This window comes from Arachis duranensis, chromosome 8, assembly GCF_000817695.3.
Source record: "Arachis duranensis cultivar V14167 chromosome 8, aradu.V14167.gnm2.J7QH, whole genome shotgun sequence".
Lineage (NCBI taxonomy): Eukaryota > Viridiplantae > Streptophyta > Magnoliopsida > Fabales > Fabaceae > Arachis > Arachis duranensis.
Window position 1 is genome coordinate 34,336,941 of NC_029779.3, and position 27,319 is coordinate 34,364,259.

The 27,319-nt window shown below is 33.2% G+C and overlaps 2 protein-coding genes across 2 annotated transcripts in view; both read left to right on the top strand.

Annotated features, from left to right (window-relative positions):
- The first annotated feature begins 19,280 nt into the window (after positions 1 to 19,280).
- LOC107462407 (disease resistance protein RUN1) lies at positions 19,281 to 25,533 on the top strand. The gene is made up of 6 exons (XM_016080982.3): positions 19,281 to 20,006; positions 20,321 to 21,425; positions 22,727 to 23,008; positions 23,527 to 24,408; positions 24,502 to 25,219; positions 25,309 to 25,533. The coding sequence occupies exons 1-5, from the start codon at positions 19,402 to 19,404 to the stop codon at positions 25,168 to 25,170; spliced, it is 3,543 nt and encodes a 1,180-aa protein (XP_015936468.1). The 5' UTR covers positions 19,281 to 19,401; the 3' UTR covers positions 25,171 to 25,219; positions 25,309 to 25,533.
- Positions 25,534 to 25,623: 90 nt separating this feature from the next.
- LOC107462279 (cyanidin 3-O-galactoside 2''-O-xylosyltransferase FGGT1-like) overlaps positions 25,624 to 27,319 on the top strand; it is a 4,337-nt gene continuing 2,641 nt past the window's right edge. The window contains exons 1-2 of the mRNA XM_016080857.3: positions 25,624 to 25,692; positions 25,793 to 25,890. Of these exons, the coding sequence (XP_015936343.1) occupies positions 25,624 to 25,692; positions 25,793 to 25,890 (167 nt within the window). The remainder of the gene's footprint in view (positions 25,693 to 25,792; positions 25,891 to 27,319) is intronic.

Consider the following 27,319-nt stretch of genomic DNA (forward strand, 5'->3'; position numbering starts at 1 on the left):
CGGGATTGCAAAAGTGTGATTGCAATTTCGTGCACCAAACTTCTTTCCTTGTATCCTCCTTTTGCACTTCTGTGTTTTGTATCTTTTGGATTGCAAGTTCTATTTCTGTTTCTCTTGTCTTCCATGATTCTTTCTCTTATATTTGTTTCTGCTTTTCCTTCCTGATTTCTTTGTGGGCTTCCTCTCTGCTGGATTCGAGATCTTTTTCTTTTACCTTTTCTGCACCTCTAGAATCTGACATTGTGAGATTTGCCAGCTTGCTTAATAAATTTTCTTGATTTCTTCTGAGTTTTCCTTTATTCTGTGGATTGTCCTTTTCCCTCTCTTTCTCCTTACCTGTTTCTTCTTTTTTTTCCACCTTCATTCCAAACGTATCAGCTCTTATCCAGTCACCTAACTCTTTCGACTGCCATTTTATACCTTCTTCTGACACCTCTTTCTTCTCACAGTTTCTTTCATAATGTCCTAGCATCCCACAGAAATAGCAGAAAGTTGGGAGCTTCTCATACTTGAAATCCACCAAGGTTATGCCATCTTTTATGCTTCCAATATTGACTCCCTTTTTGATTGGTTTATTTATTTTCATTTGCACTTTTGCTTTGATGAACTGTCCCTGCCCATTTCCACTTTCAAAAACGCTACATTCTACTACTTCCCCTATAGTTGCTGTGAGTTTCTTTCCCATTTTTACTGTTTTGCAGTGTTCTGGCAATTTCCAAATCTGCACATTTAACTCTATCTCTGAGAAGTTCATTTCTTCTGGAATGATGTTCCTTTCCCATTTCTCCAGCAAAAGCTCCGTTTTGTAAACAAATCGAGGCCAATCGCCAAGTGCAGGAAACCCAAGATCTTCAGCATTTGGGTAAATCTGAAATGGAAGCATCAACATCAACAATCAATGAAAAAGATCAAACTCAGCAAGAGACCAATGAAGAAGAAGAGGAAGCACTAGTTGTCTATGTTGAGGGAGACATTGAAGAGAGAGTCCAAAAATACAAATATAGCATTGTGGGAAAATTAATCACTGAAAAATCTATCAACCCAAGCTGGGTACAAAATGCCATGTATAATATATGGAGAAAATCAGAAAGCTTCTAGATAAAAGAGATCCAGAGTAAACTGTACCAGTTCTTTTTTAAAAAGGAGAGAGATATGAAGAGAGCACTAAAAGGAACCTCAGCTACCTTTTTAAAGTATGTTTGATTTGATGATTTTGTTTTGTGGATAAAAAATTGTGCGCTTGTATAAACAACTCCAAATAATATTTGCTGCCATCGAAATCAAAACCTCCTCTCACACTTTGTCCAAGTCCATCATTCCTTGAATTGAGTTTTAATAATAAATTCTTTAAGAGATCAAGCCTAATGGGAACATAAACATGAGGTGTTTGGGAAGCCATTCTATCTTGCTTCTTTGAATAGGGTTATTTGGAGTGCAGTGAGTAATTTTACTATTGACCTGAAGAACTTGAAGGACTTGAATTCAAAGCAATATCCGACACAAAGAAGTATGATTAATGTGACATGTGGTTCGAAAAAAACATATTCAATTTTTTGACAATTTTATCTTAATAAAATGTATTCGATATAAAATTTTTGGTATTAAATAGTTAAGAATGTAAAAACATTCTTTCAATGACATGTTTCCATAAGGTACACCTAATATAACGTAATTTTTGGTAACTTTTTTCAGGGATATTTTAAAATTAATAAGCAATGATGCACAATAATATAATTACTTTTAATATATAACTAAAAATAAATTGCTAACAAAATCTCAATTTAGGATGCTAAGGTTTTCAATGTATTGGACCACAAAAGATTCTACTACGAGGACGTGAAACCCGCCAAAATGGCCAACTCCATATCTTCCCTATCTCTCTCATGTCTCATTCGGAGTTCCCGTAACAATTTCTTTCTCTATTTCTTTTCCAAAATTTTCTTCATGCTTTTATGAGTAATATAAGTTTTAACTTTTTTATTTTCTTATTAATCATTAAATGAACAACAACAACAACATATAAATAATTGAACTTAATTAATTATGTATATCTTTTCAATATTCGGTGAATCATTGTAGCAAAACATTAACCTTTGTTGTTGCTGAGTGTATTGATTATTTTTGGATATCCTTAATTATCAAATCCAGTTATGCTAGTATGCTACACATCTAAATTTTTTAGACAACAAAATTCAATTAAATTGGTTTAATCTGAACAAAAACTAATTTTATTAATGAAAGTGTGTGTAACACGCGCCAGCTCTTAAGTAACGCAAAGATCAAACGTTTCGCATGCCGCACTCTTTTATATGAAAACGGTTTTTAAACTCATCATGACTTCAAGATGGAAACTTTAAACCACTCCTCTATCAAATCTCTCAAAACCTCTGCGAAAACTCAGAAAAACTCTTGACGCTAGGTTCAAATAAAAAACACCGTAACACTATTGAAGCATTATTGAAGGTAATCAAAACCTAAGTGGCTCATTTTTGTTCTATTTTCTCTCTCTCTTGAAATACTAAATATTCATATTTTTGTGCATTTAGTAGATTCAATTTATGTTTTTACGATAAAGTAAAAATTATACGAACAATGGTTCTCTTTGTAGTATTGATTTTGTGATAATTGTGTTAAGTTAGTGTTATACAACTCATATTGATGACTTTTTTTTATTTAAAATTTATATATATGTAATTTTGTTGATGATTGAATCTTGTTTGTGTGCTTATTTTGAATTGAGTTTGTGTGTCGTCATTATTAAGTAATTTTGGTGCAATTCTAAATGAAGTGAGGTGCACTTAGTTTCATTGACTTGGATTTGGTATATATAACTAGTTCATGCAAGATAGTTGTAGTGCTTCTCGTGTCATTTAAGTCATATATATTGATGACTTTTCTAGATTTAAAATTTACATGCATTTATTTTTTGTGAATGATTGAATCTTGTTTGTGTGCTTATTTTGAACTGAATTTGTGTCATCATTATTAAGTAATTTTGGTGCAATTCTAAATTAAGTGAGGTGCACTTGGTCTCATTGACTTGAATTTGATGTAACTAGTGCATGCAAGATAGTTGTAGTGCTTTTGGTATCATTTAAATCAACTGATGACTTTTTTGGATTTAAAATTTATATGCATGTATTTTTGTCAATGATTGAATCTTATTTGTGTGCTTGTTTTGACCTGAGTTTGTGTGTTGTCATTATTAAGTAATTTTTGTGCAATTCTGAGTGAAGTGGGGTGCACTTGATTTCATTGACTTAGATTTGGTATAACTAGTTCATGCAAGACAGTTGTAGTACTTCTAGTGTCATTTAAGCCATATTTATGACTTTTCTGGATTTAAAATTTACATGCATTTATTTTTTGTGAATGATTGAATTTTGTTTGTGTGCTTATTTTGAATTGAATTTGTGTGTCATCATTATTAAGTAATTTTGGTGCAATTCTGAGTTAAGTGAGGTGCACTTGGTCTCATTGACTTGAATTTGATGTAACTAGTGCATGCAAGATAGTTGTAATGCTTTTGGTGTCATTTAAATCAACTCATGACTTTTTTGGATTTAAAATTTACATGCATGTATTTTTGTCAATGATTAAATCTTGTTTATGTGCTTATTTTGAGCTGAGTTTGTGTGTTGTCATTATTAAGTAATTTTAGTGCAATTCTGAGTGAAGTGAGGTGCACTTGGTTTCATTGACTTGGATTTAGTATAACTAGTTCATGCAAGACAGTTGTAGTTCTTATAGTGTTATTTAAGCCATATTGATGACTTTTTGGAATTTAAAATTTACATGCATTTATTTTTTGTGAATGGTTGAATCTTCTTTGTGTGCTTATTTTGAACTGAATTTGTGTGTCATCATTATTAAGTAATTTTGGTGCAATTCTGAGGAACTTTTTGTTTTTGATATTGGAGTAACAATGGTGTTTTTTTGAAATGTGAATTATTGGAGTATTATTCTCAAACGTGGAACCGTTTAAGGTGAGAAATATAAATCGGGCCGTCCGATTTGTTAGAGGTATAGAAATCGGACCGTCCGATTTATTGAGGTACAGAAATCGAACCATTCGATTTGTGAGAGATAAAAAAATCAGACTGTCCGATTTGTGTTAAAAAATTTAAAAATTTGAGGTACAGAAATATGACCCTCCGATTTGTGTACCTTCCACAATTTTTAAAAACACCAAAAATTACAATGTTAGAGTATATCACTACTTTTATCTCCATACTAAAAAAAAAGAGCCCAATTCTGAGTTAAGTGAGGTGCACTTGGTCTCATTGACTTGAATTTGGTGTAACTCATGCAAGATAGTTGTAGTGCTTTTGGTGTCATTTAAATCAACTGATGACTCTTTTGGATTTAAAATTTACATGCATGTACTTTTGTCGATGATTGAATTTTGTTTGTGTGCTTGTTTTGAATAATCGAGTTTGTGTCTTGTCATTATTAAGTAATTTTGGTGCGATTCTTAGTTAAGTGAGGTGCACTTATTCTTATTGACTTGGATTTAGTATAACTACTTCATGCAAGATAGTTATAATGCTTCTGGCGTCATGTAAGTCATATTGATGAATTTTTTAGATTTAAAATTTATATGTATATGTTTTTGTAGATGATTAAATTTTGTTTGTGTGCTTGTTTTGGGTTGAGTTTGCGTGTCGTCATTATTAAGTAATTTCGGTTTAATTCTAAATTAAGTGAGATGCCATTTGTTTCATTGACTTGGATTTGGTATAATTGTTTATGCAAAATAGTTATAATGCTTTTGGTGTCATGTAAGCCATATTGATGACTTTTTTAGATTTAAAATTTACATACATATATTTTTGTAGATGATTGAATTTTATTTGTATATTTATTTTGAACTAAGCTTGTATGTTGTCAATATTTGCATGTTAGTCACTTCAAAAAACACGTACAGCTAAGAAAATAAACAAAAATAGAAATAGACAAATAGAATTTAGAGAAAGTATAAGAAAATAATATTTTTTTAACAAAGTAAATAATAAATTAAAAAAAAGTTAATTTTTTATTTTAAAATTTAAATTTAAATTTAATAAATTTATTTATATTTAATAGATGTGAGATGTAGTCCATTGTTTACCTTATTCATAATCTCGTTATCTACCTAGCAGCTTCTTTGAATAGGGTTATTTGGATTTAGTGCAGTGAGTAATTTTACTATTGACCTGAAGAACTTGAAGGACTTGAATATAAAGCAACATCCGACACAAAGAAGTATGATTAACGTGACATGTGGTTCGAAAAAAACATAGTCAATTTTTTGACAATTTTATCTTGATAAAATGTATTCGATATAAAATTTTTGGTATTAAATAGTTAAGAACGTAAGAACATTCGTTCAATCACATGTTTCCATAAGGTACACCTAATATAACGTAATTTTTGGTGACTTTTTTCAGGGATTTTTTAAAATTAATAAGTAATGATGCACAATAATATAATTACTTTTAATATATAAGTAAAAATAAATTGCTAACAAAATCTCAATTTAGGATGCTAAGGTTTTCGATGTATTGGACCACAAAAGATTCCACTACGAGGACGTGAAACGCGCCAAAATGGTCAACTGCCATATCTTTCCTCTCTCTCTCTCATGTCTCTTTCGGAGTTTCCGTAACGATTTCTTTCTCTATTTCTTTTCCAAAATTTTTATCATGTTTTTATGAGTAATATAAGAGTTTTAACTTTTTTTTTTATTTTCTTATTAATCATTAAATGAACAACAACAACATAAAAATAAGGGCAATTTACCTAAATAAATAGAATGGCAGAATCCTTTACCTAAATGTGCAAAACTGATTGTTGTTACGTGCATGTACAAAAACGTACTCTATGTAATCCGTGGCAACCCACCACGGTTTACGAAACCTGCATAAACCGTGGCAGGTCACAACGGTTTAGGGGCAAAAAATATTGAGTGTAAACCGTGGTAAGTCACCACGGTTTACGAAGGATGGATGGCATGCATAAACCGTGGTAAGTCACCACGGTTTATGAGGAAAGTGGCTTACACATAAAACCCGGTAACCCACCGCGGTTTATGTGTGTGTAGCTATATAAGTAATCTTGTCTAAATTTTTGTTAACAAGGTAATTATTTAATATAGAAAATCCAAACAGAACATTTATTTTTTTCCAAAGATAGTACTACTATATACATTTATGTTTAATACCTTATTGTTAATTTTTTTATTATTTTTAATGTAACATGATACAAAGTGTACTAACAAAATATTTAATTACAGGATTTTTGTGAAAAAATGTATATAGTAGTACTATCTTTGGAAAAAAATAAATGTTCTATTTGGATTTTCTATATTAAATAATTACCTTGTTAACAAAAATTTAGACAAGATTACTTATATAGCTACACACACATAAACCGCAGTGGGTTACCGGGTTTTATGTGTAAGCCACTTTCCTCATAAACCGTGGTGACTTACCACGGTTTATGCATGCCATCCATCCTTCGTAAACCGTGGTGACTTACCACGGTTTACACTCAATATTTTTTGCCCCTAAACCGTTGTGACCTGCCACGATTTATACAGGTTTCGTAAACCGTGGTGGGTTGCCACGAATTACATAGAGTACGTTTTTGCACATGCACGTAACAACAATCAGTTTTGCACATTTAAGTAAAGAATTCTGCCATTCTATTTATTTAAGTAAATTACCCTAAAAATAATTGAACTTAACTAATTATGTATATCTTTTCAATATTCGGTGAATCATTGTAGCAAAACATTAACCTTTGTTGTTGCTGAGTGTATTGATTATTTTTGAATATCGTTAATTATTAAATTCAGTTATGTTACGCATTCAAATCTTTTAGATAATAAAATTTAACAAAGTTAGTTCAGTCCTAATAAAAACTAGCTTCACTAATGAGAGCATGTGTAATACGCGCCAACAATTAAGTAACTAAAGATCAAACATTTTACATACCGCACTCTCTTATATAGAAATTGGTTTCTAAATTTATCATGAATTTAACGTGGAAACTTTAAACCGCTCCTCTATCAAATCTCTCAAAATTTCTGTGAAAACTCAGAGAAATTCTCGACGCTAGGTTCAAATAAAAAACACCGTAACACTATTGAAGCATTATTGAAGATAATCAAAACCTAAGTGGCCCATTTTTGTTCTATTTTTTCTCTCTTTTAAAATACTAAAAACTCATATTTTTGAATATTTAATAGATTCATTTGTATTTTCACGATAAAGTAGAAATTACGAACAGTGATTTTTTTATAGTGTTGATTTTGTTATATTTGTGCTAGGCTAGTGTTATATAATGATGACTTTTTTTAATTTAAAATTTACATGCATGTATTTTTGTCGATATTGAATCTTGTTTACGTGCTTGTTTTGAACTGAGTTTATGTGTCATCATTATTAAGTAATTTTGATGCAATTCTGAGTGAAGTGAGGTGCACTTAGTTTCATTGACTTGGATTTGATATAATTAGTTCATGTACGGTATCGTGCTTCTGGCGTCATTTAAGCCATATTGATGACTTTTCTGGATTTAAAATTTATGTGCATTTGTTTTTTGTGAATGATTGCATCTTATTTGTGAGCTTGTTTTGAACTGAATTTGAGTGTCATCATTATTAAGTAATTTTGGTGTAATTCTGAGTTAAGTGAGGTGCACTTGAACTCATTGACTTGAATTTGGTGTAACTAGTTCATGCAAGATAGTTGTAGTGCTTTTGGTGTCATTTAAATCAACTGATGATTTTTTTGGATTTAAAATTTACATGCATGTATTTTTGTGTATGATTGAATCTTGTTTGTGTGCTTGTTTTGAATTGAGTTTTTGTGTCGTCATTATTATGTAATTTTAGTGCAATTCTAGGCTAAATGAGATTCACTTTGTCTCATTGACTTGGATTTGGTATAATTAGTTCATGCAAGATAGTTATAGTGTTTCTGGTGTCATTTAAGACATATTGATATTTTTTGGATTTAAAACTTACATGCATGTGTTTTTTGTGAATGATTGAATTTTCTTTGTGTGCCTGTTTTGAATTGAGTTTGTGTGTCGTTATTATTAAGTAATTTCAGTGCAATTTTGAGTTAAGTGAGGTGCACTTGGTTTCATTGACTAGGATTTTGTGTAACTAGTTCATGCAAGATAGTTATAGTGCTTCTGGTGTAATTTAAAACTATATTGATGATTTTTCTAGATTTAAAATTTACATGCATGTGTTTTTGTCGATGATTGAATTTTGTTTGTGTATTTGTTTTAAATTGAATTTGTGTGTCATCATTATTAAGTAATTTTGGTGCAATTTTGAGTTAAGTGAGGTGCACTTTGTCTCATTGACTTGGATTTAGTATAACTAGTTCATGCAAGATAGTTGTAATGCTTCTGGTGTCATGTAAACCATATTGATGAATTTTCTGGATTTAAAATTTATATGTATATTGATAAACCCCAATTTTTGGGTTTATCTTGTGTTGAATTTAGTGGATTTTATCAACTTATCTCACATTTATTCAATGAAATAACATGGTTTTGTGAATTTCTCCTAAATTGTGCTTAAAATTAAAAACATGCTTTTTAGGTTCTTAAATTGCTAAATTTAATTTCTTTTAATTTCATTCGATGCCTTGATGTGTTTGTTAAGTGATTTCAGGTTTAGAATGCAAAGATTGGGTTGAAGAAATGAAGAAAAAGCATGCAAAACTGGAGAATTCATGAAGAAATGAGATTTTGGTGATCTGCCCAGTTCCGCGAACGCGTGACCCACACGTACGTGTGACCAGAGTTTTCGTCAAGCGACTTGTACGCGTGACACTTGTCACATGACCAACTTAAAGAAACACGTTGGGGGCGATTTTTGAGCTTATTGAGGCCCAAATCCAACTCAATTCTAAAGTATTTGAAGCCAAATTCAAGAAGAAACAAGAGGGGGAGCAATTAGAGTAGTATAGAAACATGTCTTAGGATAGTTTTCTAGAGAGAGAAGTTCTCTCTTCTCTCTAGAATTAGGGTTCTTAGTTTAAGTTTCTCTTTAATTTCACTTTTTAATTTTTGTTTTAGTGTAATTTCATTTACATTTTCATGTTCTATTGTCTTTAGTCTCTTAGTTTCCTTTGTTAATTTCTCACTTGTGCCACTTTTTATATTCATGAACTCTTGTTACTTTTAATTTCATTTAATGTAATTTGATATTTTATGTTTTTTTATGTTTGTTTGAGTTATTGTTGTTATTTTCTTGCATTTGGTAATAGTAGATTTTATTATTATTGCAATTTAATATGCTTTTCTTTTATTGCACACCAAGTGTTTGATAAATGCTTGATTTAGTTTTAGAGTAGATTTTTTAACATTCTTGGCTTGGAAAGAGAAATTAGGCAATCTTGAATCATTAATAACCAACCTAGATTGGTGATTTAGAGTTGTTAGTTAATCTTGTTTCCATTGATGCTACTTATGGATTGGGATTAACTAGGCATATTTAACTTTCTTCCGATGCAAAGATAACGTAATAGGCTTAACTCTTGTTAATTGTTGTGTTATGATTAATGACTAGGATATAAAACCTTGATTCTCAATCCTTGCCATGAATGTCTCTTTAGTAGTTGTTATCTTTAGTTATTTAATTTACTTTGTTGTCATTTAAATTTCTTGTCATTTAATTTCTTGCATTTTTATCATCAACCCACTTGGTCTCATAACCAATAATTGAGCATTCGATTGCAATTCCTAGGGAGAATGACTCGAGAGTAATACTCTCGGTTATTTTTATTGGGTTGAACTTGTGACAACCAAACTAAACTTTAATGGAGAATCCATTATTGGTCTAGACTATGCTTGCAACGAAGTGATTCAATTATTTTGAGAAATTCTAGATCGGCATAAATTCTCTCATCGCATATGTTTTGTGGATGATTAAATCTTGTTTGCGTGCTTGTTTTGGATTCAGTTTGCGTGTCGTCAATATTAAGTAATTTCAGTGAAATTTTGAGTTAAATGATATACTCTTTGTCTCATTGACTTGGATTTGGTGTAATTTGTTCATGCAAGATAGTTATAGTGCTTCTGGTGTCATGTAAGACATATTGATGACTTTCTAGATTTAAAATTTACATGCATATGTTTTTGTGGATGATTGAATCTTGTTTGTGTGTTTGTTTTAAACTGAGCTTCCGTGTTGTTATTATTAAGTAATTTCGGTGCAATTCTAAGTTAAGTGGGATGCACTTGGTTTCATTGACTTAGATTTGGTGAAATTAGTTCATGCAAGATAGTTATAGTACTTCTGGTGTTATTTAAGCCATATTAATGACCTTTTCAAGATTTAAAATTTACATGTATATATTTTTGTGGATGATTGAATCTTGTTTATGTGCTTGTTTTGAACTGAATTTGTATGTCATCATTATGAAGTTATTTCAGTGCAATTCTGAGTTAAATGATGTGCACTTTGTCTCATTGGCTTAGATTTGGTGTAATTTGTTCGTGCAAGATAGTTATAGTGCATCTGGTATTATTTAAGCCATATTGATGACTTTTTTTATTTAAAATTTACAGGCATGTGTTTTTGTGGATGATTGAATTTTGTTTTTGTGTTTGTTTTGAATTGAATTTGTATGTCATTATTATTAAATAATTTTGATGTAATTCTGAGTTAAGTGTTGTGCTGTTACTAATTAGCCAATTTTTTTTTTTTTATTTCTTACAACCAAAATTACAATTAAAATGGTAAGGGTTTTTTCATAAAAGTCTTGCCACGGAAGAAGATTACTTAGTCAAAAGTTTTCTTACCATTTTATTGGATAATAGCAAAAATTATCTAACTCAGATAAGAGAGGTCCATCTAGTTAAAAGCCTCCTCAAAGCTTTGCAAACCTGAAGTTTGAAACAGCAAAGGTTTTTCATAAAAAACTTTGTAAACTAAAAGCCTTCCAACAAAAGTTTCATCAAGCAAGAAACAACATCACATGCACAATAAAACGACAACTTTGTTAAAGGTCTTATTCAAAAAGGACCAGAAAACGATAAGTTGTTAAAGATCTTATTAAAAAAGATCAAGTGTCAGGAACCATCAACACAAATATACAAAGTAAATAAAATAAAGTGTTCACAAAATGACCCACAAGCTGGGCTTTAACAACAACATCACTTGGGACCAAGAAGAGGGTTAGGATCATCAACAGGAGAGGAGGCCGGTTCGGCTGCAAAAGTTGGAGGGTCGGAGGAATCTCCTCGGCATCAATAGTCGGAGCCACTCCAGGCTGAGAAGAAGAACCCGGCTGAGACCCCTCGGTTGGACCGACCTCCCAAAGAGGAGACTCAATTATGTGTTGCCCCGCCGTCTTCAACTCGAAGTCATAAAAAATCATGGAAAGACTCATTAAAAATAGAAAAAACTTCCGACCTTAAATAGCCTGGAAGGAAACCCGCTGCTGTTTATTTTTAGCACTAAAAGACTTTGTTAACTGGAAAAGATAGAAGAAACTATGAAGGCAAAAATTCGAAAAGAAGAAAGAGAAAAAAGCAAAAGGTATTTATAACATACTAGGGGCATAACTGTAAAACGATGCATCATTAAAAGAACGCGCCGTTACCAATGTAACTGCCCCCCACGTGTAGATGCAAAAGCTAAACGAACGCGACAGTTGATAAGACGCGACGATTGAGAATTCAAAGTCACGTCGGTTTTCTGACTTGAAAAGAAATATCGACTTAAGTATCCCCGAGTTCAATTAATACTCGAATCCAACTCATAGCAAAGAGATCGGACTCGAGTAGGGGCATTGTTCATACCCTGGCCCAAAGCATAAACTAGGCCCAATCGAGTTAAAAGGCCCCATCTAGAAAGATTGGCCCCCGCCACTCGGCCGACCTTTTCAAAGAGGTCAGGATCAACACGCAAAGGCAATTAACACTTATCCAAGTAAGTAACTGCCTCCTATATCTCTCACCCACTTCTAGAAGAGAGATCCCAACAACCCTAAGATAAAGGGACGTTATCCACCATAAGAAGTGAAACTACTTCAGCGGTGGTTATTGGTTCCTTCCCTATAAATACACTGACACCCTTGGGTAAATTCAAGGTCCAATACTCTAAACTTGCTTAACCCCTTGCTAACTTAGACATCGGAGTGTTTTCGTAGGTACCATCTCCCATTCTTCGAAACACACAACTCTGACGGCGGCTCCCAATCAAGAACAAGTCGGAGACCACCTTCCTCCAACATTTGGGCCTTCCATTCAAGCCCAATCATCCATTCTAGGTAAACTCCCGAAACAACGTTATTTGAGAATGTCCTTGTAATATTAAAATATATTTTATCACATAAAATATTAAGATAATTAAAAATATTATTTATATACTAAAATTAATTATCATATATTTTTATATAAAGACATACATAATTTAATTTATTTTTAATGTGTATTTAATATTTTAATATATATTTTAAAGTTGTTGTTTACATTATAAAGAGTCATGCTATTTATAAGCATTTTTTCAAACTAACCTCATAAATATTTAGCTACCAACTACTAACTCTCAACTACTTATTATTACTCTAACACAACTATTTATTATTGTTCTAATACACCCCCACAAGCTGGAGGATGAAAAATATCAAGAACTCCTAGTTTTGAGAGATTAAGATGAAAGAGATGAGGGGACAATGGCTTAGTAAAGATGTTAGCCAATTGTTTTGAAGAAGAGACAGGAAGAAGTTTCATCATTCTGGCTTGAGCCTTTTGGCGGACCACATGACAATCAACTTCCAAGTGTTTAGTTCGCTCATGAAAAATAGGATTTGCTGCAATGTGTAGAGCGCTCTGATTATCACAAAAAAGAATAGGAGTGCGATCAGTTGAAATTTGAAGAAAATGCAGCATATTGATCAACCATTGGAGCTCACAGGTGGTGTTTGCAAGAGCCCTATATTCTGCTTCTGTTGAAGACCTGGCAACAGTGGATTGCTTCTTTGTTTTCTAAGAGATCAAAGACTTTCCCAAAAAGAAACAATAACCAATTAAAGAACGACGAGTATCCGGACAATCCGCCCAGTCAGAATCACTGAATCCATATATATGAACAGAAGAGTCACGGGGAAAGAAAAGACCTCAGCTTGGATTAGACTTCAAGTATCTCAAAACCCGATTTGCTGCACGAAAATGGGATTCAGTAGGAGAAGGCATGAATTGGCTAAGCTGCTGTGTTGCGTATGTAATGTCAGGCCGGGTAGTAGTAAGGTAGAGGAGGCGGCCAACAAGACGACGATAAATTAAAGGATCGGGAAGCAGAGGGCTATTGTCCTGATGTAACGTTGTATAACTGTCCATGGGAACAGATGCTGGTTTAGCACCCAACAAGTCAGAATCTTCCAATAAATCAACACAATACTTTCTTTGAGAGAAAGAAATTCCTTGAGCAGAGCAACTTCAATACCCAAAAAATATTTAAGAGTACCCAAATCTTTGATTTTGAAATGCTGATTTAAAATAGATTTAATGGTAGCCATCTCAGAAATAGAATTGCCAGTGAGAACAATGTCATCAACATACACCAATAAGACAGAAACTTCAACACCAATAAATTTGACAAAAAGACTGTAATCAGATAGAGTCTGCTGGTACCCACAAGAAATTAAAAGTTTGGATAATTTTTCATACCACATACGGCTTGATTGGCGCAAACCATACAGTAATTTCAGTAGTTTACAACACTGATTTGGGTGACTAGAACTGATTCCAGGAGGCAAGGTCATGTATACATCTTCAGATAAATCTCCGTGCAAAAAAGTATTGTTAACATCTAGTTGATGGATAGGCCACCTCTTCATGGAAGCCAGAGCTAATACAAGTCGGATTGTAACTGGTTTTACTATCGGAGAAAAAGTCTCCAAGAAATCCACCCCTTCTGTTTGTGTGAATCCTTTTGCTACAAGACGAGCCTTATAGCGTTCCATAGAACCATCAGGGCGACGCTTGATCCGATACAGCTATCTACAGCCAATGGGTTTTACACCAGGAGGACAATCCACAACAGACCAAGTTTGGTTCAAATCCAGAGCAACAAGTTCATCTTTCTTAGCACTGCACCAATGATAATATTTATTGGCGTCTTGAAAAGACTTTGGCTCAATTTCAGAATGCAAGGATAAAATGAATTTCTGATAAGAAGGGGAAAGAGAGGTCAGAGACAGAACAGAAGAAAAAGGATACTTACAAGTTGAAGATGATAGAGTTAGAGTAGTGAGAGAAGAGCCGCAAATATAGTCAGCGAGACGATTTGGGGGATGTCTTTGACGGAGACTGTGACGGATGGTAGGATGAATGGTTGAAGACGGTGTAGGAGAGATTATTTCTGATTGGGAAGCAGGAGACGAGGTTAAGGATTGTGAAGGAGGAGAAGAGATGAACTGAGGTGTATTAGGTTGATGATGAAGTATGGGTGGGTCAATAGGTAATGGTTCAGGCCTAATGGGAAGGGAAATGGGTTGTTTGGTTGGTGTTTCATGGAATTGTTTTGTTTCGGACATGTGTGGGGTTTGGTATATTTAAAATAGATTTAGTACTAGTGACAAAAGGTATTACCATTTCATAGAAAACAACGTTTCTGGACATTTCAAACCTTTTATTTTCCAAAATATAAACAACGTACCCTTTAATCCCATTTTTAAAACCAAGAAAAACAGCTTTCTTTGCCCTTGGATCAAATTTAGAACGATTAGCCATGAGAGTTGATACATAGCATAAGCAACCAAAAACCTTTATATCATTATAATTAGGAGATTTATTAAATAAAATTTCAAAAGAAGTTTTAAAATTATTTATAGAAGAAGGGACTCGGTTAATTAGATAAACTGCATGATTGATAGCATATGACCAAAATGATAGAGGTAAATTAGATTGAAACATGAGAGCACGGGCCACATTTAAAATATGTTGGTGCTTACGTTCCACTCTCCCATTTTGTTCGGGTGTTTCAACATAACTACGTTGATGAATTATGCCCTTTGAAAAAAAGAAATCATGTAAGAGAAATTCCGGTCCATTGTCGGAACGTATATACTTAACTTTGAAGTTAAATTGCGTTTCAACCAATGCAATAAAATTCTTGACATGATTTTGTACTTCGCTTTTTGATTACAATAAAATTACCCAAGTGAAACGGCTGAAATCATCAACAATAGTTAAAAATATTTATGATTATGGATTGAATTTTGTCGAAACGGTCCCCATATATCAAAATGCAATAATTCAAAAATTACATTAGCTTTATTAAAACTTGGAGAGAATGAAAGTTTCTTTTGCTTGGAAAAATGACAAACATCACAAGGCTCATCATGAGGCATAGAAATAAAGGAAAATTGTCTATGTAAAAATTTTAATCTTTGTCCAGAAAGATGTCCTAAACGAAAATGCCATAAATTGAAAGGTGTAATGGGTGTTGAATGAGTGGTGTTTATTGTATGAGTAGGAAATGGATTATTTGTTGTGATGGAGGTTTCAAGAACATACAACCCTCATGCTACTCAAACCAATCATCTTCAAATTGTTGTCCTATAAGAAACAAGAGGAGTGTGAAAAAGTAAGTTGACAATTGATCATTGAAGTTATTTTTGAAATAGAAATAATATTAAAATTGAAGTGAGGTAGGTAGAAAACATCATGAAGAGTTAATGAAGTTGAAAATTTAACAACACCTTTATAAAAAGATGTAACTTTAGAACCATTAGGCATATGAACAGTAACTGGATTAATTTTAGAAAAAAGATATGAACCAAGATAAATTGGAAGCAATATAATCCGTGGCACCAGAATCAATAATCCAAGTGCCTGTAAATTTATTTTGTGCAGAAAAATTATTTAAAATAGAATAAGTGTGAAATGAACACAAATAATGGGTACCCAAAGTTGGGTAAGGAAGAAACCTAATTTGGTTGGAGGATGAGAGGCTTTTATCTTTGCTGTCTGAAGATTGAGATTCAGCCTTTTTCAGAAATGCTAGAAGGATGTTGTGTTGGGCTGGAGTGAGACCCAAAACCTGCTCTGTGTATGTTCTCTGATGAGTCATTTCTTCATGAACTAGGGCATGAGAGGAAACTGGCAGCGTGGGAGAGTCAGGAGGCGGTGTCCGCACAACGCTGGCATTAACTGAGGCAGAGGCACGATCAAGGAATCGTGGTCTCCTTGGATGACACGGGTGGCCAGGAGGGTAGCCATGTTTGTTGTAACAAACATCCACGGTGTGCCCCCTTTACCACAGTAAGAGCAAATCTTCGAGGAACCGCTGTTGCCGCGACTTGGGTTTGAAGAGGCATACCCACGACCAGGGCCAAGAGGAGGACGACGAGTTTCTACGGCAGCAGCAATAGTTCGTTGATCGTCCAAAATTCCAGATGCGTTATGAAGTTGACGTTCGTGTTGAACGACAAGAGCGAAGACCCTGGTGACAGGCGGAAGAGGATCAAGAAGAAGAACTTGTGATCGAACTACAGAAAAACGCTCATCAAGACCTTTAAGGAATCAAATGATAAAATCTTGTGAGCGATGTGTTTTGGCTGGGCAATTACAGACGGAAAGAAGACGTGAGTTATCAAGCTCTTCCCACAATGTCTTCAAAGAGGTATAAAATTCTGTTACTGACTGATTTCCTTGTCTAAGAGCATAAATTTCTTCTTGTAATTCTGCAATAGAAAGAAGATCACTTTGGAAAAAACGCTCTTTAAGGTCAGTCCATACAGAAGAGGCAGTAGAAAAATAAACAACACTTTGGGTAATAGAGGGAAAGAGAGAATGAAATAGCCAAGACAACAGATTATTGCAATGCTCCCATATTGGAAACCGAGGATCATCAGTTAGATGAGAAGGAATAGAGAGAAAGCCATATTTGTTTTTGGAGATGATGGCCATAGAAAAAGATCGACACCAAGAATGATAGTTATTGCCAGTAAGGACAGGAGTAACAAGGACAGAGGTTAGATTTTCACTAGGATGAATATAGAAAGGGTTAGTGGGATCTTGTGCTACGTTAGAAGATGATTCTGCCATTAGAGGAGAAGAAGACAATGGAGACTGATTATTTGGGTTTGAAATTTTCACCATGGATACTAACAGAGCTCTTTTTGAGCTCTGATACCATAACAAGAAAATAAAGATAAGAAAATAAAAGATATGTATTAAAGTTATTATTTACATTATAAATAGTCATGCTATTTATAAGCATTTTTCAAACTAACCTCATAAATATTTAGCTACCAACTACTAACTCTCAATTATTTATTATTAATCTAACACAACTATTTATTATTATTCTAATACAAGGGTTAGGACTATATTTGTTTTGTCGTCGCATATTTGATAATTGTCGCTGTCTAAATTGGGTATTTGTCTGGCTAACAAGATTGATTGAGGTGCGAAATTATCTTCTATGCCTAAATTTCTCGTCTTTCACACAATTTCTGTCTCATTGATACTTTCTTTTTTGAAGAAGAAAAAAGAAAAAATCCTTTGCTGAGAGATCTTACTGATATATCTTTGTGTGTTTCCTCTTGTACCAGCAACCTTGTCATTTCAGGTGTGGCTTTGACATTGTTATCCCCGGGAATGAAATTCCATCGTGGTATTTCAATCATCAATTTAAGGGCGGATCAGCAATAAGGATAGTGGACGCAGATGTGGATGACAATTGCATTGGCTTTACCTTTTGTGTAGCATTTTGTGTAACCAATCCTTCGGCAGTTTCTAGTTCTTCACATAATCGGCTGTCCACATCGTTGCCAAGTCCATTATATCTTTCCTTTGAAAGTGAACAAGCAGTAGAAATCTTCTGTATGCCATGCCATTTAGACTGCAACCCTCAGTTTAAAACTGCGAGGAAGCAAAATTTTGACCATGTCTGGATTATCTATATTTCTAGGCCACACTGCCATTTTGTGAAAACAGGAGCCAATATCACATTTAAAGCCTGCCCAGGGATTGAAATGAAGAACTGGGGGCTGCGAATGGTATTCAAGCAACATATAGAGGCAATTAAAAGAAACTTGAAACGCCAAAGTAAGATTGACCCTTTTTATTATCTTATGGGTGACCCTGAAATCCAACTTCATGATCATGGGTTGGTTATTGAGGATGTGCGTGAAAGCTACAACAGTAGCATCGGGCCAAAAATCCAGCTTCCCTACAATTGGTATATAACTGATGAAGAGGAAAAAGAAAATATGGAAGTCAAAAGCAAAGAAATTAATCTCGCAAATATTGGCCTTTAAGTGAGGCCAATCTTCCTTGAGTTAATTATCCTTCTTTTACTCATTTTTCATATGTTTGTTATTTTTTATTCTTTAATAGAAAGAGGATTCTTCAACAATCACTTATTCTTTTGCTTTGCCACTCTCCAAGCACACATGAAGATTGAAGAAGCAAAACATAGCGGGAACAATGGAAATTCTGTTGTTTTATTGTAGATTTGGTGAGTGATATATTGTGTTACTGTTAGGTTTGTGGCACCTAGCTAGCTCATTCATGTGAAAAAAGCTGCAATGAGAACTTGAGTGTTCTTTTTTTTTTATCGTGAAATTATCCGTTTGTTATTGAATTGTATCCCAGTGCACCACGACTCTCCTCATATTCATCCTGCTCTCTATATAATGATGGTTGGATCAAACATCGAGCAACATTAATCTCATTTATCCGTTTGATCTTAATGCTCTGTTTTCGTTATTTCATAGCTACTGGAAGATTCCACATTTCAAGAGAAGTTGCAAAAGTGATTTCTTTGGTGCCATTTTTGTATCAAATATTTGCTCCCCTCAGTTTTTTACACAAAGTTTGTACCCTCTAATTTATAAAAATGTTAAAAAAAATTGTAAATCCCTTTTAATTAAGTAATATCGTTTTTAAATTCATTTTAATTTTAATTTTTAAATAATTTTATATTTAGCTAAAGTGAGACTTCTATTGTATATTAATTACTATCTCAGAATAAAAATCATACTAATAAATTAATAATAGCAAATTACAAAAATTAGATATAATTATAATTATTTTCATACGGCTAATACTGTTAAAATTATTACTATTAATACAATTAATACTATTATTGTTATGTTTCCTTAAATTTAGAGACAAAAATTAAAAGAAAGTAATACAGTAATACTACTTGAATATTATAAAGTAAGAAAGAGACAAATATCCTGTCAGAATTCTTTGCGGTTGTATTTATCCCTACGAAAATATTAGAAGATATAAAGAAGACACGATGACAGTTATTGCGCCTACCAAGTTCGTTGACGTATGAGTCAATTAGTGTGGGTTTCAATTTCGATCGTTCTTCCCCTATGCTCTGAACTATTTTCTCTGGAGCAGTGGAGCTGAGCAAGAGAGTAAAGAATGGGATCAAAAGATCCAAGCGAGAAGGCGCGGGTTTGGAGATCCAAGTTTAAGGCCCTACTCTGTTGCCCAAGAAGTTCATCAGCTACAGCAACACCTCCTCCTCCTCCGCAACATTCAGCTTGCAGTTCCACTCATCAGTCAAACAGGCGAGTATACAAGCATGATGTGTTTCTGAGTTTCAGGGGCACCGACACCCGCAACAATTTCACCGATCATCTCTATCATAATCTCATCAGGAAAGGAGTTTTCGCCTTCAAGGACAACGAGAGGCTTCAGAAAGGGGAACCTATCTCTGCTCAGCTTCTGCAAGCCATCAGAGATTCCCGTGTTTCTATCATTGTCTTCTCACGTGATTATGCTGTCTCCACATGGTGCCTCGATGAAATGGCTACCATAGCTCAATGCAAGAAAGAGTTCGGACAGACGGTTTTCTCCATTTTCTATGACGTGGATCCTTCCGATGTTCGAAAGCAGCGCGGGGTGTATGAGGATGCTTTTGCTTTGCATACGGAGCGGTTTCAACAAGATCTTGGCAAGGTTGAACGCTGGAAGAGAGCTATGACGGATTTGGCCAATTCTGCTGGATGGGATGTTAGAGATAAGTATGTGTTATGCTTTAATTCATTATAGATGTTTTAGATACTAAATTGGTAAATTTGACTGCATGCCGAGAACAAGTAATTTGACCAAATCATGAATTGAAAATTAATTGGGAATTTTTTTTGGTGGTGGTTCAGAATTGATTTGAGTGAGCATTTTTTATATTTTATTTTTTAAGTTGAATTAGTTTGAAAATCATACATATTTTGTTCTGATTTCTCATAAAAGAATTGAAGTCCTGAATCTTGAATGAATTACATACCATAGTACATGTGATGATTTAGGGATTTTTTTTTTCTTTTTTCCCCTCTTTCAGGCCAGAATTCGCAGAGATTGATAAAATCATTCAAAAGGTAATAAAAAAATTGGATCATAGATTTTCTGGGTGTGCTGATGATCTTGTAGGGATACAACCATGTGTAAAAGAATTAGAACAAGTTCTAAAGATAAACCCAAAGGATGAAGATGTTAGAGTTCTTGGAATCTGGGGAATGGGCGGAGTAGGAAAGACAACTCTTGCCAGTGTCTTGTATGACAAAATCTCTTATATGTTTGATGCACATTGCTTTATCGAGGATGTGAACAGAAGTTATAGAGATGGTAGTGCTATTGCCGTTCAAAGACAGATTCTTCGTCGAACTCTAGATGAACGAGATCTGGAAAAATATAGTCCTTCTGAAATAGCTGGCATAATCAGATATAGGCTATCTTCCAAAGAGGTCCTTATAGTTCTTGATAATGTTGATGAAATGGAACAATTAGAACAATTGGCTATTAATCCTAAATTACTTGGAAGAGGAAGCAGAATGATCATAACCACTAGGGATGAACATATTCTTAAAAGTTATGGAGTAGATGCAATTCACAAGGTTTCTTTATTGAATTCCCGTGATGCATCGGATCTTTTTTTAAGAAAGGCCTTCAAAAGTGACCGTCCAAGTAGCAGCACTTGTATGGAGTTGACTCCTAGCATACTGGAATATGCTCAAGGTCTTCCATTTGCAATCAAAGTAGTGGGTTCTTTCTTATACAATCGGAATGCTTACCAATGGAGAGATTATTTAGAAAGATTGAAGAAACATCCCGACAAAAAAGTTACTGATGTGCTTCAAATAAGTTTTGACACTCTGCAAACAGAAGACAAAGAAATATTTTTGCACATTGCTTGCTTTTTCATAGGGGAGAGGGAAGAGTATGTAAAGCGAATTCTAGATGTTTGTGGACTACACCCTCACATTGGAATTCAAGTTCTAAAGGAGAGATCACTCATAACTATTAAGAACCAAGAGTTTCATATGCATGACATGTTTCAAGAATTGGGGAAGAAACTTGTTCGAGAAAGATATCCTGAAGAGCCAGCATTGTGGAGCAGAGTATGGCTTTATAGCGATTTTGAAAGTGCTTTGATGTCAGCTGAGACGGTAATCTTCTTAAATTAAATATTGTGATTTTTCTTATTTTCAATTAGAGCATTTTATAATAATATCTTGTGTTGGTCTCTAAAGAAGTTTTGGTAAGATATTTTAGTTTGCAAAGAACTTTTATTAGGTCAAAGATCTCCATTTATTGAGACAAATAAATCCTTTCTTTATTCATCTCCGTCCTGAAGCTGATGTTTTAGGATGGGTCAGTTGCTATGCAAACCACAAAAAACAGCGTTATTTCCTCCTCCTATTCGAAATCTCTTTTCTATTTTTTACAGCCCCATAAGTGTTTAGGGAGGAGGTCTAGGACACTAGGGGGAGGATAACTTTCATATTGTTAACTAAATTGTCCATGGAATGTTTTCATCTCACCTTTCAGGACTAAAACGTTAAATAAAAAATATTCTGGGACCTGCTTGAAATATTACTCAAAATTTTAGTATTTTAAATATCAAATATTTAACTATCAAGTCTAGCAATTCAAATACTTCCACTGGATATGTTTATTTGTGCTTCTTAGAAAAAAAAAAAAAAAGTAAAAACAGCAGCAGTTTTTCAACGTTTTTCAAGAAGCAGCCAAGCAAAAGCGGAAGCCAGAAGTAGATACAAATTTATTTTTATATATTTTTAAAAAGACAAATATAGTCATTAATATATAAAATCATAAGTTCATAACCACTATACGAATCCTTATGAGATTTTTTATTCCACTATCCTAAAAATGAGATTAAATTATATCATGGTTATTTTTTTTAGATCTAAAAATTTTATTTCCTTTAAAATAAAAAAATGTACTAGTATGTAAACACTATATGTGTAGATATAAAACATTTGTATTATATATATTATTAAAATGAAAATTTTTTAATGAAAATATCATTAAAAAGATAACATAATTAGTATATTCTATTCAAAATTTATGTAGTTATCTCATTTCATACCAATAAATAAATATATAATCAAGCAGTTATATCTTCTAATTTTCCAAAAGAGAAAGTTTAAGAGATCCGCATTTTTATTAAAATTTAGTCCGCACTTAATCAACAAAAGAAAAGTGAGTAATTTCACACCATTAGATGTAATTTCACACTATTAAAAACACTAATGATGACTACAAATAACAAATTACAAAACCTACTGGTCTGCTAGCACTCCTCTTTTCAAAAAATACTATGTTATTTAAATGTTTTTTTTCCCTTCATTTATAAAAAGTATTTATATATTTGTCATATCTAAATAACTAAGTACTTCTAAAACACAAAATATTTTTCTTCATAATACTTTCCTTCGTATTTCAGGGAACAAACAATGTTAAAGCCATAGTTTTGGATCAGAAAAAGGAGATGCCCGAGTCCAGGCAGTTGAGGATAGAAGGATTGTCAAAATTGAGGGATCTTAAATTGCTTATATTATACCATAAGAACTTTTTAGGAAGCCTTGATTTTCTTTCCCCTAATCTACAGTATCTTGCTTGGCATGGCTATCCTTTCGCTTCTTTGCCATCGTTTCAACCTTATAGTAGGCTTGTTGAACTGAACCTGCCTTATAGCAACGTCAAACGACTCTGGGAAGGCAACAAGGTAGTTATGACTTTTTCATCTGATTTAGTGTTTGGTTTAAGGAAACAATTTGATTATTAATGATTCCAATTCTTTCTCCTAAAATATTGTCCTGCAAAAAATCAACCTCTAATTATAAGTTTTATTTTGTTTAAAAAAAAAAAAGAAAGAAAAGGCAGTAAAGTACCCTATTGAATATGTTTAAAAAATGTGGGTCTGCTTTTGAAGTTTTTGGAATTTAGAAGAATCTTTTTTTAGTCTTATGATATTATTATAGGAAACATAAATATTAAAATCAAATCAATCGATACTAGAAAAGATCTTATTATGCTTAAAATGTTTTAAAAAGTCAAAAAATTTAATACAAATATTTGTTCTTTTGAATAATCATTTGCATGGTAGGTGTGGAAAATAATTAATTTTACTTATATACGTTTATGTAAAATATGTTTACAATGACCACGTGTGAAAATTATATAAACTTTTTTGTTATAGCAAGCTTAACATGTATTGATATTGATAAATATTATCCTTCTTAGAATATCCCACACTTGGAAAAGATGGACTTGAGCTACTCAAAGGATCTCATAGAGACACCAAATTTTGAATGGAACCCAAACCTTAAGCGACTAGATTTTACAGGATGCACAAACTTGACGCATGTCCATCCCTCAATTGGACTTCTTAAGCAGCTTGGATACTTGAGTTTGCAAAACTGTAGCAGTTTGTTGAACCTCAATCTTGGCGATAATTGTAATTTAAGTGCTCTGAGAGTTCTACGCCTTTCTGGCTGCACGAAACTTGGGAAGACCCCAGATTTCACAGGGCTTTCGAATCTTGAGTACCTCGATCTTGGATATTGTACAAATTTATCCACAGTTCATGAATCTATTGGTGCTCTTGCAATGTTGAAGTTCTTGAGTTTGAGTAACTGCAGAAATATTGTTGATATCCCCAATGAAGTGAACAATATGATATCTCTTCAGACTCTAGATTTAAGCTATTGTGAACTACTGATGTCTCCCTTTGGACAGATTTCTATGCCTTCCTCTTATCTAGGATGTTTGATATCTCTGGACCTTGGCTATTGCAAATTAATAGAAACTATTCCTGATTCTATTGGTGATATGAGTTGTTTAGAAAGATTACACTTGGAGGGAACTGTCTTAAGACGTCTACCTGGTACCATCAAGAAGCTTTCGAGGCTGGCATACTTGAATTTGGCAAGTTGCCATTATCTTCAAGGATTACATGAGCTCCCATTTGATAGTGCACCATCAGGGGGAAGGTATTTTCAAACGGTATCTGCATCTCGTAACCATAGGTCAGGTTTGTATGTTGTAGAGCACTACCGTAGATGTAGGATGAAATTCTTTGATTGCATGCTGGCTGCGCTCTCATGGTTTGCAAGACTTATTGAGGTGCGTACTCTACATGCATGCTTTCCATATCACTCTCCCTGTTTGCATTTTCTCTTACGCATCTAAGTTTCCTTCTGTTTTATTTGGAAGCAGCAACCTTGTCATTTCCGATGTGGGTTTGACATCGTTATTCCTGCAAATAAGAGTGGTAGAATTCCAGGATGGTATTTCAATCATCAGTTTAAAGCTGGGTCAGCTGTAAGGGTAGTGGATTACGATGATGCAGATGACAACTGGCTTGGCTTTTCATTTTGTGTTACATCTCAGCGTGTTCTATATGATTGTAATCCACATGGACAGCTGCCGCGTCATTTGTATCTTTCTTTTGAAAGTGAGCACACGGAAGAATATTTTGATATGCCTTGGATTTGGACCGAAGACCGTTGGTATCGTGGGGTAACACATGCTTGGATAATCTATATCTCTCGGGTGCATTGCCATTTTGTGAAAACTGGAGCCCGTATAAGATTTAAAGCCTGCAAGGGATTGAAGTTGCAGAAATGGGGGTTTCGCATGGTGTTCAAACAAGATATAGAGGAACTGAAGAGGAGGTTAAAAAGTAAGGATATTAAAAAGCACAGTCCTATCTTTGATTCTTCCAGATTGGTCATTGAGACTGAGTATGTTGATGAAGACCCAAGTAGCAGTTCGGAGTCCAAGATCATGCTTCCTTATAATTGGTTGGTTACCGACGAAGAAGAAAATGAGAAGATGGAGGCAAAGGCCAAAGAAGATGATCTCTCTAATTTGGGCCTTATATAGATACTACACAGAGGCACTCTTAAAAATATACATCATCTTCTTCCCCAAGGTAATTATTCCTTCAATTATTTGAATTTTGTTCTTTTTCTACCAAAGCTTTGCTCAGATGGAGAGATAAAATAGGATCTGCCATTGCAGATTGCTTAGCTTGCTGCTTCCGTCTTCTGATCTGCCTAATTATCACAAGGAGTTGAGATCTCTGTCTTCTGCATGACCTGTGGTTATTGTATATACATGGCTTCTGATGTATTGTTTGATTTGGGCTGATATTCTGTCCTTCCATTTCTTCATATTTGTGTTACGTTTGGCAGCTAAGATCTTGTAGCCCTTTTTACTGAATTGAAAGTATATTCAGAAAAACAATGCCTTGGCAAAAGCAGTAGAGGTCTATAATGTATTGTAACATTTTGATAATATATATATACAAATACACTGCACACACATTGTTGAATAATGAATAGTACCCGCAGTGCAACCAATGTCCTCATTAAGTTCAATCCTCTAACTACAAATAATGATACAGTAGTTAATAAGTTTACAGGCCCATTTACGACAATAACTTCTTCATCTCATTAGTTCATCGCATCATCAACTTTAATTACTCTATTACATTATTTCCCAGCCATTGGAAAGATCACAGTCAAACAGTGTTGCGTGGATGCAAAGAAATTCTAAATTAACTGTAGTTCTTTCTCTTCCAATTGGGAGATTTGTCGTTCTGTGAGTTGCTACTCGTTACCTACGAATTTTGGCGCTGACGATACCTTGCAATTTGCAAAATCTCTTCAATGCTCTAGTGAACAAGAGTTTCTAATAAGCTAGAGTAAAAAAGAAAAATAAAATAAAATAAAAAAACTACGATAAATAGATGCATAAATTATTCACTAAATCAATTTCTGATATAGCATAATACACATTAAAAACGTGTGAAGTGATATACATATATACATAGTTGGAAGTTGAGCTTTTTTGCGGCTATTTGTTGGGCTTTTGGAGGGCACGAGACAAAAGAAATTTTTGAAGGGAGGAAGGATCAATTTCAGAGCATATAGCAAGGAAGCTCACCATGGAGATGAATAGCTGATTAGGATATCAGCGGTGCTGTTTTTTCCTTTTCCTACGAGTTCTTTAGTTTTTCTTTATTTGGTTTAGACATTAGAGCAATAGTATATATTGTTTATGGGAGAACTCCTTTTTTGTTTATATTTTTGTCTCTCTTTGAACTTTGTTTATTTTCCTTTTGTGAAATAAAATAACGTAACTTTGGAAAAAAAAAAACAATTGAGTTTTGGTATTTTTACTAAAAACTCAGGTGATATGGCGTTGGTATCTTTAATCCTTCATTGCGTTCTCTCTCATATTTATTCTTAGTTCTACTTAAAAAATTAATGGTGAGAAATCATATGTTACTTACTCAATTGTTAAAAAAAAATTGAGAGGATCCATTTCAGTTAAATCCAGAATACTTACATTAAAGAAAATGTTTTGTTTTAAAAAATCGTTGTATAACTTACAACGTGTATTAAACTATTAATTTGATTGTGTGTCGATGGAATAAATATATTAAATATTAATGTTGGATAATTACTATATGTATATGTTTGATATCAACTTTTAATGTATAAAAAACAAAACAAGGAGGAGAAAATACAGCAAAGCATATACATCACAACCAAATGAATCTATTATATGAAAAAATAACTGGTAAAAACCTGGCCGGCACACATCCTTGCCCAAAAAGAATCAATAATTCAGGGTGCACGGCTAATTTGAAATCAATTATGTTACATATAGAGTAGGTCTAAAAATTGTATTTATTGAATATATTATATTTATATAGACTATTAAATTTTATTAGATAAAAATTAAAGGTTAATATAAAAGAAGAGCATTGATGGACTCTAATAAATATAGAATATCCTATTACATAAATAAATGTTTTAAATAGCAATACTTTAATACACAATACTTTAAATAATAACAAAATCTTTTATTTTTAAATAATTAAATATAAAATATATAAATATAAAATATATGAGTATTTTTTATTTAATAAAATTAATTATTATGCAAAACTTTTTTAAAATATTAAAAAATTATATTAAAATAATATTTTAAACAGTAACATAAAAATATAAAATCATTAAAA

Excerpts from the sequence above, each read along its gene's own strand:
- LOC107462407 (XM_016080982.3), top strand. The coding sequence starts at position 19,402 with ATGGGATCAAAAGATCCAAGCGAGAAGGCGCGGGTTTGGAGATCCAAG. Across the intron at positions 20,007-20,320 it reads GGATGGGATGTTAGAGATAA|GCCAGAATTCGCAGAGATTG; the intron begins GTATGTGTTATG and ends CCCCTCTTTCAG. Across the intron at positions 23,009-23,526 it reads GACTCTGGGAAGGCAACAAG|AATATCCCACACTTGGAAAA; the intron begins GTAGTTATGACT and ends TATCCTTCTTAG.